The sequence below is a fragment of the Gopherus flavomarginatus genome, chromosome 1 (genome assembly GCF_025201925.1).
Source record: "Gopherus flavomarginatus isolate rGopFla2 chromosome 1, rGopFla2.mat.asm, whole genome shotgun sequence".
Lineage (NCBI taxonomy): Eukaryota > Metazoa > Chordata > Testudines > Testudinidae > Gopherus > Gopherus flavomarginatus.
The window spans coordinates 95,393,801-95,413,965 of record NC_066617.1 but is presented as its reverse complement, the minus strand read 5'-3'; the positions used below and the strand labels follow the sequence as shown (position 1 = coordinate 95,413,965).

Below are 20,165 nucleotides of genomic sequence, written 5' to 3'. Positions count from 1 at the left end.
AACACTTACTTTCTACGCAGTGCACAGATAAGCAGGCTCCCTTCAGCACGAACGGTGCTACAGAAGTGTAAGGTACAGTTATAATCACTACTGCTAGACATCAATTTTAAAAGGGCACAGCCCCACCATCCTTAAGTTGTGTACAGCAATGAGGCTACAGAGGAGAGCTGGAGAAGGGGCAGTATTAGGTCCCTTTAAGCGTTGCAACCACAGGGGGAGGATCTTCTCTGTAGTTCCGGCTGCAGCTATTAGGAAGTGGCTATCTGAGTCCTTCCCTCCTGCTCTCTGCATCAAGCCGACTCAGGGCTCAGTGTGTGCAGCTGTGACTTTGACGCAGCCGTGTGGACTCCTGGAGGTACGTGAGCAGCCGCTGCACAGGTGCCCTCGTGCCTTCTGATCTCCTTTCCCCTTGTGGTTCTTACCTAGCTTCCTCCTTTTAGAAATCTCCCCTTTGTACTGAGTGAGGCTAGTGCTGGGGGGAATGCCAGAGCGAAAGCCTGGCTTGTAGTTTCTGGTATAAGTACAGGCTGGGTAGGTAGCAGTGGAGTTTCCAACTGTGCCTTAGCCTAGGGGGCCCACAGCTAAGGGGTCCGTTCATTCTCCCTGGCACTGTCAGTCCTTGGCCTGTGTGCTAAGGCTGCAAAGGCAGGGGCAGATGGGCAGGATGCTGAGTTTTGGTATTTGGACCTGTCCTGCTAGGAATCAGACCAGATCCTACCAAAGAGCTTTTGTGAAGCAAGTTGGGATGACTTTGGCCTAATCTGCATTAGAAAAGGTTTGCTGCTACTATAACTATGCCAGTAAACCCTCCTTGCACAGCCCTAGCTTATACTGATGAGAGAGTTCTTTTGCCAGGAGAGTGTATGCCACTGGCACTAATGAAATCAGCTATTCTGGTAAAGTCACTTTTTGCCACTATAACTGATTCTACACTAGAGCTTTTGGTGGAAAAGAAATGTTGTGAAAAAAATCCCACCCCTAACTGACATTGCTAGACTGGCAAAAGTTTCTAGTACAGCCAAGAGCGGCGCCAGGGTTTTTGGTGCCCTAGGCGGGGGTCCTTCCATGCTCCCAGTCGTTGGTGGCAATTCTGTAGCGGGGTCCTTTCACGCTCCCGGTCTTCGGGGCACTTTGGCGGCGGGTCCCGGAGCGAGTGAAGGACCTGCCGCAGAATTGCCGCCGAAGACCCAGAGCGTGGAAGGACTCCTCGCCGCCGAATTGCCGCCAAGGGTGGCAAAATGCCGCCCCCCCAAATCCTGGTGCCCTAAGCGACCGCCTAGGTCGCCTAAATGGAAGCGCCAGCCCTGAATACAGCCCTGGTCAAGGACACATCCAACCAGGGGCTGGAACTCGACCAACACCCTAGTGCAGAGAGGCTGTGTCCCTCGTCTCAAGCTGCCTGGCTTCTGGAAACTTAAGGGCCATGTCTGCAGTGAGGGTAAACTGGCATATTTGCTTTATACCAGCAAAAGTTCCAGCCTTATGTGTCTTACTCTAGGGGCAGTTCTACACTAGGGACTTCTGTCAGCACAGCTGTTAGTCAGGGGTGTGAAGACCTGTGATCTGACATAGCTGGGTTAGGAGAAGTCCCTATGGTAGGTGCAGCTATGCCAGCAAAGCTATGCCTTTCCCAGCTTGTTTCGCTCATGGAGGTGATTTTATTATACCGGTAACAGCCTTGCCAGTATAGCTACTCCCACACTAGGAGCGCTTTGCTGGTACAGTGTGTCAGTATCCCTATACCAGTAAGCTTTCCTTCTCCTCGCAAGAATACTATAAAATATTTTGTTTGCTGGTAAGTGGGGCTGAACCACTCTCTGACTTCTCAGACTGAAGATATGTCTATACTATGCCAATGTAACTATGCTGGCATAGCCCACTAGTGCAGACACAGCCTACACTGACAGGAGTTTCCCATCACTGTAGGAACACCACCTCCCTGGATGACATTGGCTCCATTGACAGAGGCCCTCTTCTGTCAGTGTAGCTGCATCTATCCTAGGGGTGTTGTTGGTATAGCTATGTTGGTTGGGGTGTGGTTTTTCCATACCCCCCAACCACTGTAGCTATGCTGATATAACTTTTTGGCATGGGGCCTGAGCTAAGCCTAAAAGTCCTGGGCTCCCCACACAAGAGCAACCTCTGCTCTAATATGTTCTTGAATGGGTGGAAAGAGCAAAAGCCTCTGTCTTCCCAGCCCACGCATAGGCCAGGATGAGGTGGCAGCAATTGGGGGAGCAACAATGATTGGGGGATCTCGAGAGCAGAGGTAAAAGAGCCTCTGAAATGAATGGAGATTACCATGCTGAGTCAGGTAATCTGATCCCATATCCTATCTCTGACTGGCCAATACCAGCCTTGGCTCTATCAATACCCCTCAAGCCTTACAGGCACAACTCCCTGCTATTCTATTTCTGGGATTTTTTTCATGCGGCAGCTGACATCTCTCATGATCTGCAGCATCTCCTACCATTCTGCAGAAGCATCTGATTGAATTCAATTAAATGAGCCTTCATTGGCATGCCAAGCTATACAGATATTGCCAAGCATCCTACATTGTTCCCAGGGGCATGATAATTTTGCCATGGAGGGCAGGGGGAGAGGATCTATGGTAGAGGAGCCCCTGGTGGATGATGAATAGGGAGCTGTTTCCTTGGAGATGCTAATAAATACTGTGTGAGAGGAGGAGTATGTGAGAGGCGGGGGGAGAGGATCTATGGTAGAGGAGCCCTGGTGGATGATGAATAGGGAGCTGTTTCCTTGGAGATGCTAATAAATACTGTGTGAGAGGAGGAGTGTATTCTGTGACAAGGTGGACCAGACTCTGGCAATCTGGCATCAGGTTACAGAGTGACTAAAGTGCTAAAGGAGAAAAGTCAGTAAGCCTCTCCTTGCTTACTGTTTCTAGTAGACTGTGTGCCCCTTTTCTTCTAAGGTTCCAGGAGGTAGAAAACGAGATGCCCTCGCTGCTGAAATGGTCTTCTCTGCCAGTGGCAGGTAGGTGTCTGTGTTGCTAACCAAGGGGAATCTGCTGCTGAGATCCAGGTTTGAGTCCCACTCTGGATCTCCTGTGCTTGTGGCCAGCAGGGTTAGCAGGTGCTGTGGAGCCAGGAAAGGATTGGGAGAGGGGAATTCCTTCTGTTGCTTTATTGTGAAAGCCCTCCCCTTCCTGGCAGTTAAGGAGCATAACTGGCATGTTGCCCTGGAAGGTGCAGTCATGCTGATGGTGCTAGCTACCAGAGAGGGCAGCTGCTAGTGACCTGGGGTGGGGAAATCCTAAAGGAAAGGTCTCTGGGGGTCAGCACTTACCAGAAAGAAACCCCAAAACACCTTGGCAAATAACCTCTGTGATTAAAGAGGGTAAGATCCTGGGTCCAGCTCATCACTCACGGACAGCTGGTGAAACTGGGGGAGCTGGGATGTGGGAGGAAGAGGAGGGATGTGATTGCAAGGCTGTACATGGGGCAAGGACTAGTGAGAGGCCAGAAGCACGTGGGTCAGGCCCAGGGGTGGAGGTGGCAAACAGTTACTACATAAGCACAGGCTGGAGTTTGCTAGCTGACTAACAGCTGGCACCTGTTCTGAGCGCAATGTGATGAGTCTCTCAGCACCCTAACTGAGCAATGAGGCTGCAGTGCTTGGGTGAGGTAATTTTGCTGATGTATGTTGTATTTCAGGCATGGTCTCGGAGTTGACGTTTCCAGTTCCTTGGGGCCACATTGCAGCCAAGGCCTGGGGATCCTCGCAAGGCCATCCCGTGGTCTGTTTGCATGGCTGGCTGGACAATGCCAACACCTTCAACAGACTTATCCCATTGCTCCCTAAAGGTGGGGCAGTTCTTTTATGGTAGAACCTTTGGTTCGCTGCTGGGGGGAGGGAGGCTGCTCTGTGACTTACTGCCACTCCTGCCTCTCTTTCAGATTACTATTACATGGCAATGGATTTTGGGGGCCACGGCCTGTCATCCCACCGGCCCATGGGCTTTCCTTACCACTTCCTGGACTACGTGAGTGAGATCCGCAGGGTGACAGCAGGTGAGCAGGCTGGGAGGACTCGCAGGGCAGGGAGCTTTGTGTTCCTGGCTCCACAGCCAGACAGGACTCCTCTCACACCCCTGTTCTCCCCCCACACACACACCACATGACCAGTTATCTCCTGCTTCCTCCTGGCCTCGCCATGATCCATCCTCTGGATAGCCCCCTAGGCCAGACTCCTTCTTGACTTTGGCTTTAGCCAGACTGAGCCCCAGGCTCCCTCAAAGAGCACTTCATCCAGAAAGTGTGCTAGGTTCAGAGGGGGCATAATGCTGCTTACCTGGGCTTCAGGCACCATGGGACCCCAGTCAGGAGCTGAGCCTTGATCACCACAGGAGCCAGACCCCTCAGAAACCAAGGGCTTATCCAGAGCTGCAGGTCCACCAGCACCCAAGAGCAGCACTCCAGGGCCGCCCAGAGGATTCAGGGGACCCCAGGCAAAGCAATTTTGGAGGCCCCTGTCCATAAAAAAAAAAGTTGCAATACTATAGAATGCTATATTCTTGTGGGGGGCCCTGCGGGGCCCAGGGAAAATTGCCCTACTTGCCCCCCCAATGCACTCCCTCTGGGTGGCCCTGCAGCACTCTGCACTCGCAGCCTGGATGAAGAGCCCAATTTCTGACTCTTTTTCCAGAGTGAGAAACATGAAACCAAGTGATAGAAATAAAACCCTGTAAGCGCAGCAGTTAGTGACCTGCTGATGTGTCCAATGGATCTGTGTGCTGCCAGGCTCGCTCATTCTTACCAACCAGCCCCCAGGCTTCAACGGTCTGCGCTCTGCTCCCCCGCTCAGACCAGTGTTAGAAGAGTCTCTCAATTCTTCCTGTCGAACCTTTCTCTGTGACTCATCAGTGGGTGCATGGAGTCAGTTTTTGTGCTTTACAACAGGGTCAGCCATAAACAAAAGCAGGCCTGACCAGGACTCTGCAAATCCTCCGACCACCTGGTCCAATTTCCTGCCTGGGAATGAAACTGGAAAAGCAGCTGTCCGCTGCTCAGTACCACCATCCATCTCTCCAGAGCCGAAGGAGCGCACACCCCTTTGAAGTGCTGCAGTGCAAACCCTGTCTTGAAGATGCCAGGGCACATTTATAGGAGCAGGATGGATGCAGCTGTAACTTCCAGGCTGATTTCCACAAACCTAAAGGGCTGTTATGAAAATGCATCATGTGATTTAGGAGCCTGGCATGCTGAATTATGCCACACATTTTCATTAAGAGTAATAACAGTCCTTCCCCAGGATCATGGCCCCGTCTGCCCTATTCCCTATGAATGCTCCACAGCAGAGCATTCAGAGGTGCGACTTTCCTACAGTGCAGAATGCAGCCAGGCTCCTTTGTCTGACTGATGGTCCCAAGGACTTGCCCTGAATGGGAACGGCTGTGGCAGGTGAGATCTATGAGCCAGAGGTAACTGCCTGGAATCAGCAAACAGGCAGTGAGAAGCTGAGGCAGGCGGAGGTTGATCCCTGTAGGCCTGGCCTACTAATCCATCCTATTTCCTGACTAGGAAGCAAAACATCAGTGAAGGCTCTCTTTAGGTCCCTGTGTGTAGGAAAGGGGTGAGTGGCAACACATCACTGCTGCTGTATTTAATCGAGTGTTTTATCTGTTGCTTTTTAGCCTTGAAGTGGAGTCGATTTACTCTAATGGGCCACAGTTTGGGTAAGTGACTCTTGTCCCAATGGTAGTTTGACACCAGCAAACATTGGTGAATGATTAACTTGCATCACTTTCTTTTGGCAGAGAATAGACTGCAGTATTTTCTTTTCAAGTGCCAAGCACCCCACCCATTTGATGCAATTATGTGGCTCACACCCCATTTGAATTACACACAATCATCTAGCACACCTTTAAAAAGAACTGTGTAAAAAGAACTCTTGAGTACAAGAAAAACAGTCCAAATGCAAAGTGGGTTTCAATCAATGCAGTGCTGTCTTCCTGAGTTGGCAGAGAGCCTGAAACAATGGCTCTCAGATGTAATTTCCCAGAACCCTCTTACTGATCTTATCAGGACATTAACTTTAAATCCTAAGGATGACACTTTACATGTCACTAACTCTTTAGTTGCTCATCACTTTGTCAGATAAGATGGGAAATAGAGTGGGTATGGAGTCCATGGGGGAATTGAGACATGGTGCAGGAAAGGAATGGCTTCCTCTCCTCCCTCCTCACTTTTGCTCTGAAGAAAGAAGGAGAGATAAGAAGGGAGGGAGGGAACACAGAGGAAAGCATGGAGGCCTACAGGTGACCGTATTCTCCCCCTGAGTGATGCTGAATGTAACTAACAGGACTTCCTGATATCCTCACTGTTTCTACATACAGTCCATATTCTATCCTTGATTGCCATTGGTGAGAGAAATGCTGTGAATTGAGGGGATCAAGTACCCCTAAACTTATCCCTTGGGCCACAGACCATAATTAAAAATGTTCCTCTCCCCAGTGGGTTTGACGCCCCAGATCTTATCTATCCCATCTGTGACCACATCTCCTCGTTCCCAAAACACTGTACCATTTTTGCTGGCAGCTCCCACTAGCCAGGGCTTCCTGCTGAGGCAGACTGGGTGTGATGTCTGAAGGGATCTCCCCCACAGACAGTATCCCTGCCCTATTTCCTACAGTCCCCCTACTGGGACACTCACTGACCTGTGGCTTGGGATTCAAACCTCAGGTAAGACTGTTGCCTCCTCCTTGTCAAGTGAGCACTTCTAGGCCAGCCCACCAATACTCACCGGCATCCTCTTGGTAGCTGTCACTCTGGGGAAGGATGTTGCCCTGCACAGTGTTTACTGTATATAAGCCAAATGTCGTCCTCTCTCTCACAGGTGGGACTGTTGCAGGAATGGTGAGTACAGCAGCCTTTATTCATGGGGTTGCCTCAGATGGAAGGGTGATGGCCCCTATAGGCTGGGGGAATTAGGGGGCAGCCTGCATGGGACAGAAACAAATTTGTGTCTAAGATGAGAGGAAGCCCCTCCCGATACAGGATGCTTAAGAGAATTGTGTATGTTCTGGGCCAGCTAAGAACATGACCCTTTTCTGTTCCTCCCTCTCACAATATTTCTGCCTCATTCCAGTTCTCCTGCATTTTCCCTGAGATGGTGGATAAGCTGATCCTGGTGGAATCTTATGGCTTCTTCCCAGCTCCTCAGGTTAGATTTTTCCCTTTGGCAGACACAGAAGAGATGACAGGGTAAAGAAAAAACCCTCAGAAGGCTTATTCCTTGTACTGCCACTAGGGGAGCATGTTTCTCAGTGGTCTTCCCTTCTGGAGGGCATGTGCTCATTTCCAGTTGCAGCGGGTAAAGGAACAAGAGGTTGAGAGACCTAAGACAACTAGAACAGTTCCTGTCTCTTCCCCAGGCACAGTGCTGGTCAGAACAGATCTAAATGAACAATAAATATCTGGAGCCACTTGGGGCTTCGGGAGTTCATAGTGAAGAAACAATGCCCTTGTTTGTTGTTCATAATCATGTTCCTTAGGGTAGTACCTAAGGGCCAACCAGAAATGGGGCCTCATTGTGCTAGGCACCGGACAAACACAGTAGCAGACCGTCCCAGGGCTGGATGACTCAGGGGACTGATGATAGGGCATGAAGACTTTCATTTCTAGTTCAGTGGTTCCAATCTGATCACAGATTCAGTATTGCCAACCCCAAATGTTCAAAAATCATGAGTCACCAAAAACCATGAGGTTGGCTTTAGAATCATGAGATGATGTAAAATAATAGATTTGGTGTTTTTTATTCATCTTCTGCTTTCTGAGCTTTTTGGCTGCACCAGGGGGGGGGGGTGTGTGTCACATTTTGAAGCTTTCTCCACAGCCACAAGGACTAGAAACTTATTTTTTCTTTAAGAACAAAGACTGAAATCTTCACATAGCCACTTGGCTCCAGGAGCTGGGGCTTAAAGGAAAGCAAGAATTATCAGAAGACTCTTGACAAAACCGTTAGAGTTGGCAACATATTTTAAACATAGCCTCTCTCTGGCCATGTCTACATCTAAAATTTTGCAGCGCTGGTTGTTACAGCTGTATTAGTACAGCTGTATAGGGCCAGCGCTGCAGAGTGGCCACACTTACAGCAACCAGCGCTGCAAGTGGTGTTAGATGTGGCCACACTGCAGCGCTGTTGGGCGGCTTCAAGGGGTTTTGGGGAAGGCGAGAGCAAACCGGGGAAGGAGACCAGCTTCGCCGCGGTTTGCTCTCGCGTTCCGCGAACCACCCTGCAAACCGCAGGGAAGGAGACCTGCTTGCTCGGGGGTTCGGCGAACGCGAGAGCAAACCGGGGAAGGAGACCAGCTTCGCCGCGGTTTTGCTCTCGCGTTCCCCGAACAAGCAGGTCTCCTTCCCTGCGGTTTGCAGGGTGGTTCGCGGAACGCGAGAGCAAACCGCGGCGAAGCTGGTTTCCTTCCCCGGTTTGCTCTCGCCTTCCCGGAACCACCCAGCAAACCTCAGGGAAGGAGACCTGCTTGCTCGGGGTTCGGGGAACGCGAGAGCAAGCCGGGGAAGGAGACCAGCTTGATTACCAGAGGCTTCCTCAGGTATGCTGGGATACCTGCTTATTCCACGGAGGTCAAGAAAAGCGCTGGTAAGTGACTATACTTGATTACCAGCGCTGGATCCTCTACACCCGAGACAAAACGGGAGTACGGCCAGCGCTGCAAACAGGGAGTTGCAGCGCTGGTGGTGCCCTGCAGATGTGTACACCTCCTAAGTTGCAGCGCTGTAACTCCCTCACCAGCGCTGCAACTTTCTGATGTAGACAAGCCCTCTGAGTATGTCTATAGTACAGAGCCTATGTCACCACAGCCACTTAGTGTTAGGCGTAGCATACACCGACAGGAGTTTTTCTTTCCAAGTAGGAAAACCAGCTCCTTAACAACATTAGCTATGTTGATAGAAGCCCTCTTCTATCGACATAGTTGCATCCACACTGGTAGGTTTGTTAGCATAGCTATGCTAATCAGGGGTGTGGTCTTTTTCACACCCTGTAGCTTTGCCAACATCATTTTTAAGTGAAGACCAAGCCTCTGTGCACACAATCACTTGCATTTTCAAATTTCACAGTCACTTGTGCCAGGGCAGAACTTGCTTGTTCCAAACCCATTTAGACACAACAGTGAAGTGCAGGTTAATCACAAATGGGTAATCTGAAGGTGTAAATTCTCCACTTTTGTCTATACATGCACAAACTTGTACAGATGGGGATATTCTGAGGCCCTTTGAAAATGTCACCTTAGGGCCATTCCTTTCATGTAGGTCACCAAAATAGTAATCAGAGAGGATTTGATGGATGTCATTCCAGTTCCTAGTGGGACAGGCGTTCACCCCACACCAATGACCATCACCACTAATTGGCTGTCTTGTTGGCAGGGTCAGGACAAAGGCCCAGGATTAGGTAGGCACAGGAAGCTGAACTCCCCTCTTCCCTCTAGAGATGGGCCATCCAAGTCAGAGGTGAGATATTAAAGAACTTGTAGTATTTCATTTGTAAGAGTAGTGGTGTCTTTGGCAGTACTTTGTTCTCCCGATTACCACCTCCACTGCTGTGTAGTGCTGCCATTAACCCCTTCCCAGCATCCATGGTGGTTGTTCAGATGAGCTGTACGTAATTGGTAAAGTGCTTTGAGATCCTTGAGGGTGAAAGGTGCTACAGAAACATACAATCACTTCTGTTGCCTGCATCTCTGATTTCTAGGAAAGTGACGCATGGCTGAATTCTAAGAGGAAGGTGATTGAAAGTCTCCTGAGTCTGGAGGAGGACAAGCACCAGCCCCCTAAAGTACGCAGCCCCCAAGAAGCGCTGCAGAGGTGCGTGTCTCCCCCCCCCCGGCCCCATCTTTGGTCTCTGTGAGAGATGGTGCCACCTCTGCCCTCGCAGAGCTCTTGCCGTAGGTGGGTGTTCTCCTGGACAGAATTAGTAGGGGCAAGAACCATGAGAGGCAGCAGACCCCTTTGTACTTTCCCCTCCCTTCAGAATCAGCAATTCATTTTCTTCCAGAATCTGAGCAGGGCTTGTACCCCATTGCCAGTCCCCTGCCTCCTGTGGGGCTGGAATAGGTTGGCTAATGTACAAGAACTGAACTAGTTAGGTCTTTTCCCTTCCATCCCCTCTCTCTATCATCTTCTCTGTTGATGCCTTCCATCCCCCACTTCTCCAAAGCCACATGCTGTCTCTTTCCCAGGCTATTACAAGCCAACAGCCACCTGACAGAGGAGAGTGGGAGGATCTTACTGCAGCGAGGAGCGACTGAGGTGCCAGGAGGTGAGGTGCCTTAGCTGCTCGGGGAAGTGATGGCCAGCTGGCTACAGAGCCATGCTGACTTTGGGCTTAAAGTGCCACCTGCTCCCTGGCCTAGGCCCAAGGCCTGGGGCAGCCTGGGTGTGAAGAGCCCCTGAGATCTGAATGAGTGACTACATTTGGAAGGTGGACTTCCTGTATCTGACAACTGAGGTCCAAGCCCACCTTTCCCCTCAGGCCAAGGAGCTTAATTCATTTAACACTTGAGTAAAAAGAAGAAATCCCCAATCCATCATTCCTCCCCTTCCCCCTAGATATGACCCTGGGTTAGCTAAAAAGCAGAGGGGGAGCTGGAACCCCAGTGTGAATTCCTACTCTGTGGGGTGTAAATAACTCTCTCTCTCCTTTCTTTCCAGGCCTGGTGTATAACAGAGACATGAGAGCCCTTACGGTGAGTACTGACGTTCTCCCCTGCCCCTTACTCTGATGAGGCCCTTTGTTGAGGGAAAAAACCTTCCCGTTTTAGGTCACATCCCATCTGAATTCCATTTCCCACCACCTAAAGCCCAGGCCATAGGTGCTGGAACTAGGGGTATGGTTTCCATCATATCCAGGGTTTACAGTTTGGTTCAATGGCTCTCAGCTCCCCCACTCTACAAATTGTTCCAGCGCCCCTGCCCCACGCTTGTTCAGTGCCTCCCCCGCCCTCCCCGGCTGCAAGTCTTAAGTTATATAAATGGCAGAGCTTCCTCTGGGAGACTGTTTTACACTCTAATAGGTTGAATTGACCATACAGCTTTGAAGCCCCACTGCAGTTAATGGGTTTTCCTAAGCAGAGCAAGTTAAACCCTTTCAGATCATCCTGAACAAGTCCTCTCCCTCCCTATCCTAAGTCCGGGGAGAGTGGGAGGGTGCTTAGGGGCAGCTTTTCAGCTTGTTTCCCTTCTGTGGGGTTGCCTTGGAAGAAGAGCGGGGGCAGGAGTTGGGGTGATCAGATATCTACATCTTGTCCAACTGTCCTACCTTTAAACAAGTCAGGTCTGCCCTACACTACAGACCTATATCGGAATAACTACGTCACTCAGGGATGTGAAAACTCCACATCCCTGAGCAACGCAGTTATACCACGCTAAACCCCCACCCCATAGACAGCACTGCTTCTCCTGCCGATGTAGCTCCTGCCTCTCAGGAGATGGATTTACTAAACCGATGAGAGCTCTTTCCTGTCAGCTCAGAGTGTCTTCAGCAAAGTGCTGACATAGCATTTTAAGTGTGGACTTGCCCTCAGTCCTCATTTTGTCTGCCCTAAAGTAGGGACTCAAGCAAGAGATTCAGCCAGCCTTCTTTTAGGGGAGGCTTTCTAAAACCTTTCTCTACTAACAACTTTGTGTGAATGGGGAAACTCTAGTCATGCGATCTCTCAGCATCACTCTGGGGTCTGCGGAGCCTTGTGTGTCAGACACCCACTAGAAATGCTCAGACCTGAGACCATTCTCATTCTTGAATGTATTACAACACTTGGCTTTGATGTATTGGTGTTGTTGCAATTTTGAAACCCTATGGGTAGAAAGAGGTGCCTTGTTTCATAGCTCTAGACACCTTGTTGCCCTAATAAGATCACAAGGGTTTTTCACTTATCACGGTGGGCCTGCAGCTTGGATAGAGCTGTCTGAGCCAGCTTTAATCCAGCTAGCACAGCAAAAAAACAGCAGTGAAGAGACGGCAGCACAGACCCCAGCATGGGCTAGGGCGCAAGTACATACCTAGGGTCTAGACAGGCTTGTACAGCCTGCGCCACTGTGTCGCCCACATCTTCACTGCATTTTTAGCCATGCTAGTTAGATTAAAGCTAGTGTGCATGTCTGTATGTGCTCATCCCTGTGATTGCAGTCTACACTGCAACACTCTGCTGCACTGATAAGTCCCATCCAGGCCCCAGAATAGCCCATAGGATGTAGTGTCAAATGTCAGATTCCAGGCCAACCAGTGAGTGCATTGCCTCCCAACCTCGCCCCCCGTGGAATTTCTGTGGATGTCTGTGTCTCCATTTGTCTTTGCATCTGCAGCACAATCAAGACTCCCTGACTCTGGAGCAGTGTGTGAGCTGCTTGAACAAAATCCAGGCCAGTGTCCTAATGATCATGTGAGTGATGCACAAGCATAGCCAATAGCTATCGTCCGCCCCTTTCCATGTGCCTATGCCCAGGGTGGGTGGTGCATTGGAGTGCAGGTATGAATAAAAACCCTTTCCATGTGTGGAAGGTAGAGTTAAGGATTTAATACTGACAGGAATTAAATAAGCTTGGTGTATAACCGCTCCGGGACACACAGCCAAATACAAACAAAGTTAGCCCCCTGCTCAGCTTTCGACAGGGCGGTAGTGCCACTTCCAGCAGCCAGCCCCGTTCCCCTTCCACGGGTTCCTTCACTTAACCCATGGCAGGTGCGTGTTCACCTACAGAAAAGGGTATGGACACCGGTTCTCTCTTGCTCGCTGCTCCCTCAGAACTAAGGCTACGTTTTAGTCATGGGTGTTTTTAATAGAAGTCATGGACAGGTCTCGGGGAGTAAACAAAAATTCACAGCCCACGATCTGTCCATAACTTCTACTATATACCTCTAACTAAAACTTGGGCCTGGGGGCCTCTGGGGGGGGGCACGGGGTCCAGGGGCACCGTGAGTGCTGGGGAAGGTGGCCTGGGACCCCTGCTGATACTGGGGGAGGGGGCGGGCAGCGGCATGCAGCCTGGGTCCCCTGCTAGTGTTGGGGGGAGGGTTGGCAGGGCTCACAGCCTCCCTACCAGGCTCCATGTGTCCTTGCATCTCCTAGGTGGGGAAGGGGTCAGGGGGCTCAGTGCGCTGCTCCCACCACAAGGGCTGGCTGCGCAGCTCCCATTGGCCGGGAACCGCAGCCAATGGTAGCTGCGGGGGCAGGGCCTGTGGGCATGGGCAGTGCACAGAGCCCCCTGGCCCCTCTGCTTAGGAGCTGCAAGGCCATGCCAGTGGGAGCTGGGGACCCTCTGATCCTGAGGTAAGTGCCACCCACACCTCCCAACCCCCTGCCCCTAGCACCCTCCCACACACCCAAACTGCTGCTGCTGGCCCAGCGGCTGTGAGCACCAGCTACTGCAGAAGTCATGGAATCTGGAAGAAGCTGAGTCAAGGAGCCCTTCACAACTGGTTAGCGCTGCTGGATGCTCAGGGAGGAAGAGTCTCTAGGCTGGCAGACAGAACCCCCAGTGCAGTATTCATGCTTCTTCTGATCATCTACCCCATGGGAAGCCTCCACTCCCCAGCCCATGCAAGGGGCTGCCACCATCCCGCCTGTTAAAGGTGGGTTTTCTTATCCTTTGTCCCCAGGCTCAGGCTTTCTTCCCCTTCTGCAGGATTCTCCTCCCTTTCTTGGAGAATCCTGCTCACTGGGTCTTTCAAAGCTTGTATCTGTGGACTTGTGTGCACAGGCTCCCAAGGGGTCACTAATGTGTGCCCTATGCTGTAACCTTTCTTACCATGCTCAGAAGTGGAAGAGGGGAGAGAAATACTTGTAGTGGAGCTCTCATGGTGGAAAGACCCATTGTAAAACAGTTCTCAATTCCTGCTGAGTGTATGTTTCACTCCCACCTGCTGCTCGCTTGCTTCTCCTCTCAACCCAACCCAACCCAACTCCCAATTCACCCTGGCACCGCATGAGTGGGCTGGAATAACAGTGGGAGAAGCCTGATTGTAAAAGAGCAGGTGCGTATGTGAAATGACCAAAGATTCTAAAATGGCTGAATAGGAGAACTGCTTTCCACAGTCTGTCTTTAACAAGAAAAATAAGCACACAGCTCTCATCCAGTCTGGATTGCATGCATCCTAGAGCATTATGGCAATGAACTATCAAATTTACTCTAGGCACTACTGTCATATAAATACTAATAGTTTCAAAATAGTAGGGGAAAAGTGTGTTTCTCTTTTCTTATCCTTCTATGGGGATCTCTTTCATAGGGTGAGGTGGCACTAAACACAGCAACGCAGACACAAAGTGGAGATTGATTAAGTTAAATAACACTACTGGGCCCTACGCTAATAGCAGTTAGCCACCCCAGATGAGAGAAGGGTGGCAGTGCATTTCTCAGGTTAGGTCACATACACAGACATCTAAGGCTGGTACAATAACTGCTAAGGTGCCCCCCGTGATGGCTTATTGCTGTAATCAATGGTAACATCTCACAAGGGAGGCTTTCGGAGAGGAGCTGGTGTTAAATTAAACACAGATGTAGAACAGCACATTAAAGACCTAGCACTGCTCCCCGTGAAGTGTATGGCAGAGATATTCATGTCACTGGCAGCCGAACTGGGCCCTAAATGTATAGATTATACTGTACCAACTAACAGGGAGGGAAGATGAGGCAACTTAAGGAGGAGACACTTTTTTGTAACGCACTCTTCATCAGTAGATCTTAAATGCTTTACGAAGGAATTTAGTATCATAACATCAAGAATCGTGTGAAGGTCTTTAAAACTCCGCCTTTAACTACTTCTCATTGTCTAATTCTTTCTTCACTAGTGATGCTAGCCTGGCTTACCCATTTCTCCACTCCTCCCAGAGTTGGAAAACCCATCCCCGAAACTAATCTCAACCCATTACCACTGCCTCCCCCAAAGCCCTTCTCAACTGCCCGCTTTTATCACAGCTCCTCCAAGAAGAGGCAGCAGGGCATAAATTGATGATCATTTAAATAAGGCAAAACAAGTAAATTATAAACATTATATTCCCCTGCTCACTTCTGTATGTTGCTCCTCTTCTTAAAGGACAAGATCTGCAGGGCTGATGTCATGTCCGCTTAACCTGTCTCTAATCCTGATTGGGACCTTAGAGCACCTCTATAAAATAAAACCTCACTGGAAGTTGTGGGGAAAATGGAGAAACTAACTGCAGAGCTGGCTTAGCCTCCATCTGTTACAGAAATAGAACCATAGGCACTTTTACTTTAGGAGAACATGTTCTTAAGTGTCTAGCTGTTTCTTCTGGATCGTGTCAGGGCCAGCTCCAGCTTTTTTGCCGCCCCAAGCAGCGAAGGAAAAAAAAAAAGTAAAACCTGATTGAGCTGCTGCTGAACTGCCGCCGAAGGGGAAGAGTGAAGAACCCACCGCCTCTTTCTATTGGCTGCCCCAGGCACCTGCTTCCTTAGCTGGTGCCTGGAGCCGGCTCTGGATCCAGTAGAAACAAACATTTTTTGGAGACATCTTGAAAATGTGGGGAGGGAGAGGACTTGTAATCGCACGTTGCACCACCGTGTGGAAGAAATGCAGTGTTACAGCCTCCCATAAAAGTTAAAATTGGGAAACTGCAACATACTTGTTTGTGGGGCTTGTTTTGTTCTCTCTCATTTGTCTGTTTTAGCACTTCCGGAGTGGCTGCTCTTGTAGCCCCTCGTACCCTACTGCCCAGAGGAGGCTAATGCCAGGGATTGTTTAATGGCTAAAACCAAACATACATGTTCAAAGGGAGAGGAGGAAAGCCACCAGGGAGAGATGGAGGGGCTGGCTGGGTGAAAGCACCAAAGAAGCTGGTTTTCAGACCCTAGGCAAAGCTGTCCTGGCCTTGGCTCTCCTAAGAACTTGACATTCACAGAACTGAGCCCTGGGAAGGGTAATTTCCTGAGCTTATGCACCATGATCAATCCACTCTTTCAGCAAAGGCTTTGATAGATAATGGACCCCTGAGTGTGGTCCTTCCTCCTCTCACTCAACTAAGTGAGTCTAACCCTTGGTGTCCACAACAGAGTCATATAGTCCAGTCCCAGCCTACACATATTTGACTCTGGAAAGCAAGATGAGCTAGTTCAATTTCTCTGTGTCTGTGTCTGGTCTCACCTCTCAGGGAAGGAGAGCAGCTAAGATCTGTAGCGATGTGGCCCAAGATGCAGTGTGTTAGATGGGATTTTGTGATTGTTTTCTAGAGCACAGGATGGAATTTTTAATCCTGAAGCTGAAAATGTGAACCGGTACTTTGTGAAGCCCCTGCGGGAAGCATTCCAGTCCAACCTGAAGGTGAGAGCAAGCACCAGCCAGACATGCCCAGTCACTGCGGGTTTGTGCACACAGGGAAATAGCAATTATTTCAAAATAAGCATCCACCTGGGGAGTTCTACTGGACTAGCTTTAGTGCCTTAAGTTCACACCCTTCATCATTCTGGTTGTCTCCTTTACTTGAAGCATTAGGCTGCCCCACTCAGCAACTGCTAGGCCAAGTCCTTCTCCACTTCCAGTTATCTCAGCAGTCTGATGCTTCAAATGAAGGAGATCCCCTGCCCCCCTCAGAGGGTGCATCAGACAATTTGCCACCCTAGGCACTACATCAGTGCTCTGCCTACCCTGCATTTACACTTCCGTAACATAGGCAGAGCCAGGTTTGTACAAATTTTGATGAGGCCAATGGAGCAAAGCCCCCAGCAGAGGCATAAGGGGCAAAGCCTCCCCCATGCTGGGGACTTGTGGTGGGGCAGAGGGGGAAACCCCCAAGTAGGCACAAAAATTGAAAATAAAGGCACAAGAGAAAGTCTGGTCCACACGTATTGGATAAAACCGTGGGACTAAGCCTGATTATAGCCCTGGCCTGGGTGGGTGGGTAAGTGACTCCGCCCCAGCCCAGGGTCTGATATAAAGATGTATAGGACCTAAAGGACTCCTTTAAAATAGCACCCATATTTCAAGGGGGACACCCCATGCACAGACAGGAGTGACTCGCCACAACTTCCTGACGGACTCCCCTTTCAGGGCCACAGTCCAGCAAGTAAAGCAGTGTGCTCCTCCATAAATAGGCTGTCCTGGAAGGACCCCCACACTGGGATCCCCCATCCTGAGGAACCAGCAGCCCTGTGTTAGGGATTTAGCTGAGACTTGTGGCATAGGGGGGCCATCCGTCCGCCCTCCCCCAAGCAAACCCTTCTGGGTGTCAATCCAAAGGGGAACCCTATGATGCAGGGGGAGTTGCACCAGGCCAGTGGGGACTCCTGACATGAAGGTGGGGCAGTAGGGGCATGCAATACATGGGTGGAACAATGTGGGGAATAATATAGGGAGACTGGATGAGTGGGACTGGGGGGTGGGGGGGACAAGACCTGGGATGGGGGGGGGAAGACCAGGATACAGAGGAGACAAATGGGGTGTGGTGGGAGGCAGGAAAACAGGGCAAGGGAGCAGCTCCTGGGGCAGGTGGAGAGTGGAGAGAGCAGGACGTGGTGGGGTGGGGCAGACCCCAGGGGGTAGGGAGGACTAGGGAAACGGACAGACCCCAGGGGATCAGGGGCGTGGAAATTAGAAGGACTGCAGAAGTGGGGGGAGGGAAGCCCTGACCCTTCTGGACCCCTTGATGGAGCCTCTAGTCTGAAGCCCCTACCTCCCCCTCAATCCTACCCTCCTAGCTGCCAATCCTGAGGCCCTTGGGTGATGGGTCCATCCTGCCTCCCAGACAAGCCACCGTGGACTTTCAGCAGCCAGTAGGTGAGGGATCAGGAGATGATCATGGTATGAAGCAGAGTGGGACCCAGATGCCAGCCAGACCAGGCTGTGGCATGCTCCATCCCAGCCAGGTTTTAAAAGTGTGTTGGGGGAGGGGGCAATGGCCCTTTGGCCTCTGTCTCCAATGCCTATGGGGGCAGATAAGGTGGGATAGATAGGAGGCAGGATGCCAGGTGGAAGATGGGCTAGCTGCACAGGAGGGAGATCAGGGGCAGGAAGGCTAGGATGGGGGCGGGGGAAGACTTAGGATATGGAAAACAGGGGCTGTATCCCAGTGGGGCAGGGGTATCTGGGGTTGGAGAAGGACAGAAAGGAACTGGAGACTAGGACAGGAGGGACAGGCTGGGGGTGCCACATACCTACCACTAGGGGGCTCCTCATTCTCTGGCTCATCCAGGGGGAGGCCACCAGGGGCTAAGCTGAGCCCTCCAGCTACATGGTCCCTGCCTCACATGCTAACGTGCCAGGGTGCCACTGACGTGCATTAACAGTTTGTTAATACGCTTTGATTTAGTCCTCTTTGAAACCAGACTAGGTCAAAGCACTTAAAGGAACCATTAATGGATGCAGGGTCCACACAGACAGCCCATACTACAGCAGCTAGTGTGGGGCAGAGTAGGCCCCAGTGTGCCATGAATCTGCTGCCCTGGGCAGCTGCCTTTTTTGCCTGTCCCTACTGCAGCCTCTGTCTCCATGCTCAGTACTGCTCATTGCAGAACATGTCTGCCTGCCTAGCTCAGTTGGTCATTTTATGACCTTGCAGGATGAGGTGAGATTATGCTTATTTGCATGTCTACAGCATCTGTTGATGAAGTTATCCCACTCTTCAAGAAAAATATTTAGCCCCAGCATTTAGCTTGATGGCTTCCTGTTGCAGTGAACTCCACAGACTGCATGGAGAAGTATTTCCTCCAGTTCACGTCTCCCTGTTCTCTCTCCCTCTAGCACTTCCAGTTTGCTGAGGTGACGGGGAATCATTTTGTGCACCTGAATGAGCCTGAAGTAGTGGCTGGGCTCATCAACATCTTCCTGAAAAGGGACCAGAGCTCCAAAGCCAGGCTGTAGCCTGGATTCCTGCATCAGGGCTTGGCTACCAGCTTTTCATGGCAGACAGCAGCAGTAACAAAAGAGGACAAGGAGCTTAATAGCCTCGCATGCGAGACAAGACAGCAGCATTACCTGGCTGGGCCCTGAAGTTTTGCTCATTACATGATTTTCATCCCTCTCTTGAGCCCAGTGGCTTGGAATGGCAAAAGAACCTGTCTCAGCAAACAGGCACACAGGACTCTCAAGGAAGAGCTGTTCAAATGGAGACAGGGAGGAGTCCCACCTCATACCTCCACTTTACATGTTACAACAGCAGCTTCTGGATTTAAGGCCCACTTCCCTGTTAACCCTGGTGCCGTTTCATCAGCAGGAAGCAAACCCCCTTGCTTCATTCTGGTGATGTGCTGCCTTAGAAGAGACTGGGAGGGGTAAGCCAGGCACTTCCCTACCACCCACAGCTTATAATAGATATGTTTATATATGCATGAGAAGTGAGTTCTTTGATACTGTATGACATTTCACCTCTCTTGACCCAGTACCTGCCTCCTATAACAATTCTGCATCTCTAGTTTCATTGAGCATTTTAGCCAGGAGTGACATGAATTTATTCTGGGACCAGTAGGTGCACAGTGCAGGTTCTGCTCCTTAGCAGGTTACAGGAGACTCGGCATCCAAGGAGAGTACAGCATTTGAGCAAAAAGCCACAATCTGGTATTAGGAGGGGAGTAGAGGGTGGCATTGCTGGAGGGAGACAGACAACCCTGTAGGAATACACAGCTTCACAGCTGGACTATGAACAGCAGCCATTGTGACACATTTTCTAGTGTCTACTCAAACCAATCAAAAGAGGTCACACTCTTCCCATGTGCTAAACAAGCAATAGCCTAGCTGCCATCACTGTAATAAAGGGGGCCACTTACTCCAAAAGAGAGCTGGACTGTTAAAACAGATTCACCCTTATTTGAGAGAAAGGGAATGAGAGGGTTGTGGGGAGAAGCATGGGCCTGCGGGGATTCCCTCCCCCGGCCAAAGCGCTACAGGCAGGCCCCCGCGAGCACCATCCTTGCAGTCAGAAACACAGGACACTGACACTGCCTTCTTGTGAACGTACTGAAACAGAGGATAAGCCAGAGCAGCTCAGTGCCCTAAAGGCAACAAGCAGGAGGCTCATGACAGTAGGGAGGGAAGCATGAACACCTGCCTTGTAAGCCTGCAGGCACCAGCCCAGCGCTCTGAAAAACTGCCACAGGGCACGGTCTCAGGGGGACAGGAGCATTCTCCTCTCTTTCCACAGGGCCTCACTTCCCCTCCCCCAGGGCGTGGGGAGGCTCACCGCA

At 50.7% G+C, this 20,165-nt stretch overlaps 1 protein-coding gene across 3 annotated transcripts; it reads left to right on the top strand.

Annotated features, from left to right (window-relative positions):
- Positions 1-238: 238 nt before the first annotated feature.
- Positions 239-19,319, top strand: SERHL2 (serine hydrolase like 2). Of its 3 annotated transcripts, none has more exons than XM_050954658.1 (14): positions 240-355; positions 2,936-2,997; positions 3,678-3,827; positions 3,921-4,034; positions 5,657-5,698; positions 6,859-6,878; positions 7,111-7,185; positions 9,408-9,491; positions 9,733-9,845; positions 10,220-10,299; positions 10,692-10,726; positions 12,342-12,418; positions 16,221-16,311; positions 18,727-19,319. In XM_050954658.1, the coding sequence occupies exons 2-14, from the start codon at positions 2,958-2,960 to the stop codon at positions 18,844-18,846; spliced, it is 1,041 nt and encodes a 346-aa protein (XP_050810615.1). In that variant the 5' UTR covers positions 240-355; positions 2,936-2,957; the 3' UTR covers positions 18,847-19,319. The 3 variants fall into 3 exon arrangements, with proteins under 3 accessions (XP_050810637.1, XP_050810615.1, XP_050810625.1); XM_050954668.1 differs by having other exon boundaries at positions 254-355; positions 2,909-2,997; XM_050954680.1 differs by lacking the exon at positions 9,408-9,491 and having other exon boundaries at positions 239-355.
- Positions 19,320-20,165: the final 846 nt, after the last annotated feature.